The sequence below is a fragment of the Theileria orientalis genome, chromosome 4 (assembly GCF_000740895.1).
Source record: "Theileria orientalis strain Shintoku DNA, chromosome 4, complete genome".
NCBI lineage: Eukaryota > Apicomplexa > Aconoidasida > Piroplasmida > Theileriidae > Theileria > Theileria orientalis.
In genome coordinates this window covers 457,851-469,699 of record NC_025263.1, presented here as the reverse complement: position 1 = coordinate 469,699, position 11,849 = coordinate 457,851, and the positions used below count along the sequence as shown (strand labels likewise).

The following is an 11,849-nucleotide window of genomic DNA, read 5'->3' as shown; positions in this document are numbered from 1 at the left end:
ATATTCATGATTAATGTAAATTAACATTTTTTTTGGAATCTCCATATGTAGAATGGAGTTGAATAAACTGGAAGAGTTGGCGCTTGAATATATTTCAACCCAATTAGAGCCGATAGATTATCAGCTGCTATATTCCAGAATATTTGAAGAGAATGCTTTAAACTTTGATAAATTATCAGTATGTTAACTTGATATAAAAGATTTATTTAGGTCAAGCTCTGGCTTCGTCTTTATTGTAACCCAGATATACTAATAATTGCAAACGAGCAATTTGATGAATATTTGAGATATAACTATTCACTAAAATGGAAAACAACAGTGAATAGTCTGTACGATGTCGACGTAACAGAGTTCCCGGAAACACATCTCCAGGATCACATCGGAAAAACAAAGCTAACATGCTCAAACAGTTTTAGAGTCAAAAAGTTAAATCTGGCTTTATATGAACAGGTGGTAAAAAGCAATGATCGCTTTCGAATTTTAATGTCAATCGCATCTAAAAGATATTTAGGTAATAAAGATTAAGTTCATATATAAATATGTTTTAAATAGAGATATTAACATGAATATGTATAGGATACTGGCAATCAGATTTGGTTGAAGACCTACAGATATCGCCTAAAGATTTATTTTCGGTACTGACGTGCCTGTGTAAACTAGGATTGGTGTATAAGCTCACGATACCACAAAACAGCCTGTATAAGTACCTAATAGATAGCATCAACGATAACTTTGACTTTAAATATGATACAAACGAAGGAGCACAGCAAACAGATAAGGATTCGTCAATAAAAAACTCGGCCTCTATATGTTTCTTTCATAAGTTCTTCGTGATTGACAAGATACCGGATAATATCAAGGCGCTATGTTTCAGCGATGTGAAAAACAACTGTGAATCGACGATGCTGGAGTTGCTGGAAAAGGCACAGAACAACATAATGCTGGAAAGTGACTGGAGAAGAGCGTACTTCAACACAGCCTTCGGAGAGTTGAACCAGTATAACATAAGAGCGGACAACAACGCAATAACAAAGTCATACATGTCGCTTAGGAAGACGCTTGAGTCGAAAAATAAAACTACACTGATATTCGCATGGTGCCCGCAGACGAAAAAGTACGAAAGAAGCATAATGTTGCTGAAGAATCAGAAGGATAACATACTGACGCTGAAGAGGACGAGCATGGTGCACGTGATAAACATGAAAACGGAGCATAGCGAAGAAGAGCATGTCGAGGAGGTTTCAGAAGTGATAAATCATGACCTGAGAGGGCACTCAATCGCAGAGTACGCGTATTACATGATAAAAACGGCGCCTGATGGAATTTCAGCCAAGGAAATCAACGATCACGTACCGTCAAAGTATAAATCGATGCTAAAGACTCTTTCAATCATGGAAGATCTGGGACTGATAAGGAAGCAGACGCACAGAGACGGGAAGAAGTTTATGTATAAATACTACTCAAATGATAGTAGAAGGACGATGATAAAAACGGAAGATTTGTCAGACGCATCGTGCACAAGTTCATCGACGCACTATGAGATGGGAGACGTTAAGTTGGAAAACTCACAAGCAGAGACGCCAGTGAACGAGGACACTGAGAACGCAGGACTGTACGGAACGAAGTACATAGACTTCATAAACGCACACAAGATAAAGTACTACGACGACTCGGTGTACCTGAGAGAGTATGAAAATCGCTTCGGAGGAATGTATTTGCAAAGTAAACTTAATACGACGCTCTTCAAGAAGAGAATGGTAATGATGAATGAGTATTTGGAGAACTTTAAGGCAGCAACGCAGACGAATGTGTCAAAGTTCATCTCGGAAATCGAGGGCAGAGGAACGAGGCCAGATAGGAAGTCGGTGTTTAGAATATTGGAAAATTTACAGAAAAAATTGACGCATTTCAAGTTGCTCTGCAGCGATGAAATAAAGCAGACGAACATGCCGTTGACGGTGATTTATGACTCGAGGCACTTCACGGACGTGGAGGCGTACAGTTTCCTGAAGAACGATATCAACGAGAAGAGGATACTTATCTGCTCAAAGTCGGCACAGCTGAAGTCGAAGATCAACGACCACTTTAAAAACCCCGAACACGTAAACAACATAACAGACGACCCTGTGGAGATAATGTACCCGGAAAGCTCGAACGTAGGAAACCTGAAGATGCCACTGCTCGTGAAGGACGTGTCAGTGAACCAGCAGAACTCTACCGCGAGGATGGAAGAAGGAATGGTTTTCAGCCAGAGAAGACAGTCGCTTAACGGATACGTCTTCCCAGTGATGACGAGAGTGAAGATGCTGCACGGCCTTCTTATCGACAAGTTCAAAAGTGAGACTTTCACGACGTCGGAGCTGCTGAGGGAGATGACGCTGGAACACTACTACCAGATGATAGGATGCGGATACCAAATACCGAACGTCGGCGAGTACATGAACGAGAGAATAGAAAACCTGCCTCAAGAGCACGTCAAAGTGCTGATGAACAAGAAAAGAGATCCAATAAACATACTTAACAATCAGTTGAATTTCCTGTACAGAATAAAGCTGGTCTCATTCTCTTCTGAAATGGAATCGAGTAAGACGTCAAATGAAGTTAGCTGTATTGAGGATAATCACAATGTCAATGGATATGTCAATTCTGCTAGAAAGAGTAGAAATAAAAAGGGGGCTTCACAAAGTATTAAGAGAAAGCTGTCAGAAGTTAACAGTGAGCCATCGATATGGAATAACGTTGTGTGGCCCAAGTCTGAGCTGAAGTGGAAAATAATAAGATACGTGCACCTGTATGACTTTGTAAACAACGAGAAAAAGCAAAGGTACGACATGTTCAAAGAACACCAGGAGTTCTGGAACAACTTTAAAGCGCAAGTGGACGAGTACGTAAGCACGGGAAACGGGAGTGTGCCGGAACTGTTGCCAGTGAAGGAAGTGTTCTCGAAGAAAAACTGGAAAAAGGCAATGTACCTGAACACAATAGTTAAGTCGGAGTTGGACAGAGTGATTGCGCTGTGGATGGAGATGTGCTGCAGCGGACTTCACGTGAAGAGTCTGTCGAAGCTGTGCTGCATACCGAACAAAGTGTTAAGAGTGTTGTGCGACCGCTTTACGCTGACGAAGACGCAAATACAAATGCACGTTAAGTCGAAGGTGAGGTCGTCCTCGTGTGAGTCGCAGGACGAAGACGATAAAATCCTGAACAAGATCCTGTCGAACATGTACAAGGGCACGGAGCTGCTGTGGATATCACGCTACGTTATCGCGGAGAAGATAATGAACAGAATATTTCTGAACATTTTGCGCAAAAACCCGCACACGCTGCCGAGAATAGACGAATTGGAGGAGTATTGCAGAATGGACATGATTGATTTGGGTACCATTGGTATTAGTGAGCATTGCGCTGATGGAAGCAGCATTAAAAACGGTGATTGTACGGATATATGTGATGGTCATGGTTCTGAACTTGAACAAAAGAAGTCGACGGGAGTCCTGCCAAACGTCTGGAAGTACCTGCACATACTCTTCAACTACAAGTACAGCGTTAACGAATGTAAGGCGATCTTTGACTACATCATCAACAACTCGTCATTGAACCTGAGAGTGCTTAACAAGCTCAGAAGGCTGAATACTAGCGAGATAATAAGCTACATTTCGAAGAAGTCGTACTCGAACATAGCGAACTCATATAACACTTCGCCGTCTAGCCCCAAGGTGATCCCGAAGCTCAATGGAGATGAGCCGAGGCCGTTAGAAAACCAAATCGAGTACCTGAGCAACAAGCTGAAGCTGAAGTGCACAATGTTCACTTCATCGTCGAAGAGGCTGGGCGCAGCAGTGTCAGTGCACCAGGACATAAAGTACCATAAGAAGATTCTGAAGACGTGGTGCGAGTACGGGTGGCTGGTGAGGTGCAGCAAGAAATCGATGATTCTGAAGGTGTATAAGCTCTCCACGATGTCGAAGATGAAGCTATTCCCAAAGTACACGAACATAAACTTCTTCGCGAACCAGCTGCTCTCATACATTGATCTTAACAACCACGACGACTTCAATTCAATCGACCGACAGTATAGAAATAATGGAGCAGTCAACGAATATGTCATGGGAGGGCAGGGCGAGTTTGGTTTGGTGTCAAACTATAAAAGGATGTCGATCATAAGGAACTGCCTGGATTTGGACATACACAACCTGTACAACATCGTCGAGAACCTCGGCGAAATCGGATTTGACATAAAATGGACGTTCCACCCACAGAAGGTGGATCAGCCAAAGTACTTCAGACTCATGGACGGAGGGATATCGAAGCACATCAAGGCGCTGACCTCGAGCATAGGCGTATCACAAGTTAAGGCAAATATCACAGACCTTCAGGAAAAATTAAACACGCAACAATATAAAAGAGGCCCGGACACTCTGAGACAAGTCCCAAAGTCGTACGTGTGCGACCACGCAGGAACCGATATAATTGACCCAGTTGTGTTTTGCAATGACCCGCTGGACTCAAGTAGACTTGTAAATGATGGCATACAAGACGATCACACGAAGAAGAATATGAATACAATATCAGATGTGTTGGTGTACGTTATGAAAATATACGAGGCTGACTATACCTTGAAGGATATGGAAAAGGGCTTCCACAAACTCGTTAAAGCAGTTAAAAGCAAAGGAGTGCACGGAATCCGACACAGAGAGTTGATAACGACCATGGGAAACTGTAAATGTAAAAGTGACACCGATTGCAATAGTATCATTGAGGATTTAAATTCAAGCGATTATGATGTATGTTTGAATCATGAAGATTTATCACGTGAAAGCACTCGAAATTTTAAGAGACGCAAATACAACTCTGATTACAACAATATCTATAAATGCACTAACAAGAATCATAAAAATGTCAATGGAGATAACCTGAACCACAGAGTAAACAATGTCAATGGAGATAACGTGAATCGGAGAGTAAACAATATCAATGGTGATTATTTGAATGCCAGAGACCTCAAGAATAATGACGATTACATGACCGTCGGCGTTAACAATATGCTCTATAAGATATTGATCAGTTCAGCTTTGATTCTCAGGTTGATGTTCATGATACCAAATGGGCAAGAGTTCATTTACCTCTACTGGTTACATAGCGATAAAATAATTATTAACTCGCCATGTTTTTGTTATAAGGTTATATCAGATAGAGTAAACGACGGAAAAAGTAATGATACGGTTGAACAGGATCTTGATGGAGAAGTTTCTGAAGATGAAGATGAACGCTCAGATAACGAAGCTGACAATGATACCGATAACGATGATGAAAATGTTAATGAATACGAAAATAATTATAGTGCCCAGAACAGACTCAAATATCAAAATTACTATAACGAATACCATTATAACGTCGATTACACGAATCATTACAATGAAGAAAATTTTAATTGCGATTATGATTATAACAACGAATACGTCAACAGTAATGAGTCGACGATAAGCGGGAATCAAACACTTATTAACAGCGAGGAATCAACTCAGAATAGTACATTACCTGCCTCCAACGTTTCAAACGAATCAATCGAAAACGGACAAAGAACTAGACCTGATTATATATCTGAAATACTATGGTTGATGTTTCAAAAGAACGCTTTACAAATACCTCAAGACCTCAAGGACTTCACAAGCCTAATACGGGACGTTATTGAAGACGACATAGAAGGATACAGGAACGCTCTTGGATCATCAGTATACAGCCCGTTCACAGTGCTGGACGGATGCTTTAACGTTCACATGGTCGCATTCATATCACTGAAAATTTACTCAATAGTAAAAGAGAAGCCAGGACTAACAGTACACGAGGTAAGGCAACAATAGAAAGACAATTGTTAGTAGTAATTGTTATGAAGATAGCCATTTCATAATATACGTCAATTCATTCGAATCTAGAATAGATTATTAGATTCACACAATGATATAACATAATATTATTAAGTTATTATAATGAAAACATTTAGTTGTGGAACGAAATGGCAATATTGGACGAGTGTGAAGTCGAACTGCTCGTAGATTCAATGATATTGAGGAAAATATTATTATCCAAGGAAATAAATGTGGAATCTGAACCGAATCATTTGTTTTCCTCGAATAAGAAAACCGATTGTGTTAAAACGGTTTTATACCCACAAGAAACATGTACAGCTCTTATAAACTTTAAAAGCATTCTTTTAGTGAGATAATATATTAAAAATACATAAATACACAGATAAGTATATATGGCGACGAACGAGGATACAGTGTACACAACAGTTGGACTTCGTGACTTATTCAGCAACCCAAATAAAGTATGGGTGGTAATGGCATCAATGTCTCCACATAGACCGAGAATACTAAGAGAGCACATTGGAATTACGAACTTGTTGGTTATGGGATCAGGGTTCGAGGAAGATTTGGATAAAAGTAAATATGACTGTGCTGGAGATTACTGCGCAGATACAGCCGAAAATAAGGCTCGGATGGTAGCCAAAAGTATATTCACAGCAAATGATATAGAGTCTAAAAATAGACTAAGAAGCCTTCTATCAAATCTGAATGGAAACGTACAGGAAGATTTCGACACAGATAAGGTATGTATAAATACATATATATATTTTAATAATAAATTTATAGATACAAATTGTAATTGCAGCTGATACGTTAGTATTTGTTAATGGACAATATTATGAAAAACCTGTGGACAGAGACGATGCGAAGCGTCAAATTAGTTCATACCCAGGAGTATTCCAAAAAATATACACAGGGGTGGCAATATTCGTAAGAAGCAAAGGATTTGAAAAGCCAGAAGCAAAATTCTATGATTTAACAAAGGTAAAATATCAGAAAATGACACACAAAGACGTTGAAGCACTACTGGACGCACACCAGTATGAAGGGTCAGCAGGTTAGATTTAATTGAAGTATAATGAGCTGTAGGATCATACAGGATAACGATGTTTGGAGAATCGGTAGTAGAGGAAATGATAGGATCATATTCTAATGTAGTAGGACTTCCTGCACAAAAAGTTTCAAGGGCAATATGCGAAATAGCAAAAAAATACAGTTTGAACAAAATTTAAAATTCAACAAAAAGAGTGTATAATATTTGATTTAATGGAATTAATTTTTTAAAATAATTTTAAATTATTCTTACGCCTCACATTAGAGAGAACATTTGAGAAATATTAAATGTTCCTATTTACACATTTTAGTATTAATCTTGTATATTATTGTAAAATATATATTTTATCTAAAAATGATAATAAATAATGAATTTTCAAAGTCATTGCCTGATAACCTCAAAAAGCTTGTTTACATTCCCGATCCTAATTCAAATACAAACCCGAACATAGGATTATATAGCGAAAAAATATACAACATAGATAATGTAGAAGACTATTTAAATTTTTCGTGGAAATACGACAATCCTCCCTCTAATTTAATTAGAGATAAGTTCTCATGGCTAGACACACTAACGGAAGATGGTGGATCTCACTCCCAGGATGAGTTGCACTCACACTTCAATGAGCTGTTTCGTAAGTTACTATAAGTTAATTTATTAATTCAGACTTGTCGACTGACGATAATATTTTGAAAAATTTCCTGTTTGGAACGTCAAACCAAGATGACGACGAAAGCTGGAACTTGCCGGATACAAACCCACTTAAAACAAGTCTATCGTTGCCAGGAGTCGAGGGCTATCAGCTGAATACGAATTGGTACAACCGGCTTCAATCGTCGTATAGAAACATATGGCTGTTTGACAAGGGTGATAAATTATCTGTTTTCAATATCGAACAGGACCACAGCTTTCTCAAGTCAGTTTAATAATAAAAATATAACCATTTAGGCAGGTGGGCCTGTTCTACAAGGAGTCGAAAATCGCATGCTTAATCCTGTTGAAATCACTGCTCTCTTCACACCTATCAGATTTACCAAACGGGTTCATTGAGATAACTCAGGAGTTCTTTCCAGATATTTACAAATTCTATAAGCCAAAATTTAAAAATGGTAAGACTTAAACTTTAAAAGGCTTTTAGACCGTCTGTTTGTACATGACGGTATCGTGTTCACGTTGGTTATCGGAGACAATGATACGTTTTCAATTCACAGATACAGTGAGTGCAAGAAGACATACTCCAATGACTTTAAGGGTAAGCAGGCACTGTGCCACGCAATACACAGTCTTGGAAAAAATAAAAACTTCGCAATGCCGATCTGCTGCGTTATCGACTACATGTCAATCAGAGTAGTAGCAGAACCGCTAATCCCAATAAGGTAATAGAGCATAGATAATCCAATAATTCATAGTGAAGATACGCGGTTTTTCCTCGATTCACTAGTTGGTTTCGAGTCCGACGATCACGATTTCCACAAAATAATGACCAGAATCGTATCTAACAAAACGCTTTCCAATGATTTATATATTATGTCGAAGTCAATGAAGTTATGTTCACTGCCACTCCCGTTTGCATCTTCTGATGATAAAAAAAATAATGGTATAAACAGCAATTGCAATGCAGTAGAATCTAATGGAATGTTGCACTTCATCAATACCCAAGAGGTGCTACCGCCATGGATGGAGTATGAATCTATGCGAAGAAACCAGTACAGATTGCGTGAAGAGTTTATAAGATTCTACTTCGACCAGAATTTAAAATGCACACTAAAGTCACAGCCTGTTTTTGAAACCGATTTTGACAATAAAACGTTTAAAGAGGCAATTGAGCAAAATCAAATCCTAATAAAAAACAACATTAATAAATTCAACACTATCACGGGATCATGGGACTTAAGCAACACGTTGCATTCATTCGGTATTAATATGAAGTAAGTCAAACCCATTCTAACAACAACTATCATAGAAATATCGGAATAATTTATGAAAAGTCAAAAAGGAGTGCCCTAAGTGATGTTGTCGGAGCAGAGATGGCGTCGAGAGCGTTTAAGCACGTTTGGGAGGCAGAAATTCAAAGCCTCCTGATAGCAAAAGATGTGAGCATTGACAAAATTGATTTGTAAGTTACACAAATATTCTAATTTAAAAATAATAATTAATAGTCTATTCCTTGATTTGGTAAACGCGTTCCTCGGGTTTAGCGAGTATTCAATTACATTTTGGTCAAACAAAATACATCCTCTAATAACAAACCAGTAAGTAAGTTTTTTATTACACAAACTTTAGTTTCAATGTTTTCGACGTAAAATCGATTAGTTTCAATACTATCCCCAAATTTCTACTGATAACTGCTATTGAAAACAACCTGGGAGTCGTACTTACCAAATTTGAAAAGGGGAAAATGCTAAACACGCCCATTGGATTCAACGATTTTAAGTCATTGGAACCTCCTGTTCTGTTTTCTTACGACATTTCCGATGACTATAAATCTCAGTTTTATCCTAAAGTCTCAGTCACATATCCGAAATATAACCTTAAGATATACAAAGCTGCATCATCGATGTGTAACAAGGAAGGTATTATTATACATTATCAAATTCATCATAATAATTCACTGATAGTAATTAATAGTGCCAATTTATATTACAGTTCTAATCTGATTTAGGACCTTATGGATATGGGTTTTTGATAAATTCAAATAGCCTTTTAATGGGATTGCCTGCACATATGAAGTCGAAGATTTTGGGGTCAGGATACCCGTGTGATCCTATTTGTGAATACAACACAGAAATCCTATGCAACAGGTTATATAACACTGTTGTTGGAGCTTATTTGTACGCTCTGGTTGAATCTGAATTGCTATATTCACATATAACCAGATTTAAAATACTAATAACTCTGGGATATTCGTTTTTACAGCATCGATTTTACATTAACGCTTTAAAGATAGCCGAATACTTAGTGGAACACACTTGTGACATAGCGCCTCTAAATATTGAATCGAGGATATTAAGGATACAATGTTACACATTAACAGGTATTTACAAACAAAGATTTAAACGTTCAGGCGAAAATGAAATTGTCGATAATGAATATGCTGATATGTTCAATATGCTTGAGAACTTTGAATCATTCAATGGTTTCTTGAAGCTACAGCTGTTGATCACAATATCGCACTACTGGTGGATCAATAAGAAATATCAAAAGTGCCTATCCAATATAGAAAATACGATTGACTCTTACATAGATGTATGTTGAGAACCATTTAAACAATTATTCAGTTTTTCACTCTTAAGAACTACGAATGGGTTCCGACCTTCCTATTGTCACTAATAGGAAGTTGCACGAAGGAGTTGAAACTAGATAAAGAATCACTAGTGACTAGTTACCAGCTTTCAAAATACGTAAACTCGACAGATCTTCCTTCTTACACAATTATAAACATCCAGTGGCTTTTTCTTGAATCAACAATAAGGTAACAGCAATAAAATACATCACATATTCAGGGCCAACAAGTACACAATGGCAATTGAGATAGCATCGCAATTATTGTCAGAACTTAAAGCAGAATTTAGCGATTCATCAATGGAGTATCTAAGGGGATTATACATATCCGCATGGGTAAATAGACAAGTTGGAGCCGTGCACTTCCTATATCCATATCTCTATTTGAGAACATCCGATCGTGAAAAACCATACAATGTAAGTACGAAATAATCTTAGTACGTATTTACTAAAGCCAAAATGATTTTAAATTGTATATAAAACAGCTTTAAGACAAATCATCATTTACACAAAACAAATTGTTTTATCCTGGCACAATAACAGTTTTATTTACAATTAATTTAGATTGAACGACAATGGGTTGAAAACGATTATATACTAATGGAGAGGATATCAGAATCAAATAATTGTGTCGAAAACAGAAATCTCCTTAGTGATTCTCTGTGTTACTATATGACCTTGCTCGACAAGTTTTACGAGTTGTCGGAACAGAACAATAAAAACATTCTAGATATACTCAGACAAATCGATCCTGCTTTTAGTATGCAAAAGTTGAAATATTCCGTAAATATAACAAGGGAATTCCTGATAAAGCATGGAAGTGATAAAGTGTTAAATTCCTTGGAAGATCCATTCCTGAAGATATACCTTGATAATGCCGCAGTATTCCAGTCCAAGATTATGCTTGTAGCAGAACAATTCCTAACACTAAAAATAGTATCTCTTGATACTGTCAAATGCTATGTAAGTCTTAAATTAATAACTTGTTATAGATTGTTGCAAACAAGCTGTACAATGCATATGCGAGCCAAGTATCCAGTGAATACACAAGCCAGTTAACAGCAGGGCCTAGAACTCATCACAATAATCAATTTGAAAAGCTGCCAAGTGGCAATTTCAACGTTGCAACAAGACAAGCCGAATCTTTTTCATCACATGTTTCAATTAAAAACAACATAATACCAAGAAGGTAACAGTTCACAATAATATATTTGTTCAGTGGCCACGACTTAAGATCGATAGAGTTATTACTGCTGGGTGACCCTGTGTATAGCAAGAATGAGTTGTGTGAAATGTGTATCCGGAATTGTAGAACCGGAAGGGAGTGTGACCAATGGTACGATTAACAGAATAATAAACACATTTAGGTTTTACTCAATCTTTGAAATCATAAATAACAGATCGGATATGTGTCGAGAAAAGTTATCTCTTAGCATTGACATTTTGAGGAATTTTTCAACTGCCGCTCTCAGTCTGTTCATATTGGGCCACGTCGCAAACATTTCAAATTCCGACCTGAAACAAACTCTTTCATTTAAATCCTTTAAGAAGAATATGAATTTATAATAATTTCATATTTTTATAAACATATTTTAAATTACATAATATTTATTTTGCACACTACACATTTCTATAATACTATAATA

The 11,849-nt window shown here is 37.5% G+C and overlaps 3 protein-coding genes across 3 annotated transcripts; all 3 read left to right on the top strand.

The window, feature by feature from the left end:
- Window positions 1–52: 52 nt before the first annotated feature.
- Window positions 53–6,223, top strand: TOT_040000218 (conserved hypothetical protein; the record flags this gene model as incomplete). Its single annotated transcript, XM_009693844.1, has 9 exons — window positions 53–178; window positions 211–511; window positions 577–1,238; window positions 1,287–2,627; window positions 2,721–3,435; window positions 3,493–4,725; window positions 4,963–5,180; window positions 5,526–5,846; window positions 6,002–6,223. 9 exons carry the CDS (start codon window positions 53–55, stop codon window positions 6,221–6,223), a joined length of 5,139 nt encoding a protein of 1,712 aa, XP_009692139.1.
- Window positions 6,224–6,259: 36 nt separating this feature from the next.
- TOT_040000217 (uncharacterized protein) lies at window positions 6,260–7,099 on the top strand (the record flags this gene model as incomplete). The annotated part of the gene is made up of 3 exons (XM_009693843.1): window positions 6,260–6,610; window positions 6,654–6,924; window positions 6,957–7,099. The coding sequence occupies 3 exons, from the start codon at window positions 6,260–6,262 to the stop codon at window positions 7,097–7,099; spliced, it is 765 nt and encodes a 254-aa protein (XP_009692138.1).
- A 176-nt stretch (window positions 7,100–7,275) lies between these two features.
- TOT_040000216 (conserved hypothetical protein) lies at window positions 7,276–11,769 on the top strand (the record flags this gene model as incomplete). Its single annotated transcript, XM_009693842.1, has 15 exons — window positions 7,276–7,555; window positions 7,588–7,837; window positions 7,870–8,030; window positions 8,060–8,297; window positions 8,331–8,849; window positions 8,885–9,037; window positions 9,081–9,173; window positions 9,205–9,494; window positions 9,584–10,167; window positions 10,200–10,393; window positions 10,425–10,620; window positions 10,768–11,166; window positions 11,196–11,392; window positions 11,423–11,539; window positions 11,571–11,769. 15 exons carry the CDS (start codon window positions 7,276–7,278, stop codon window positions 11,767–11,769), a joined length of 3,870 nt encoding a protein of 1,289 aa, XP_009692137.1.
- Window positions 11,770–11,849: the final 80 nt, after the last annotated feature.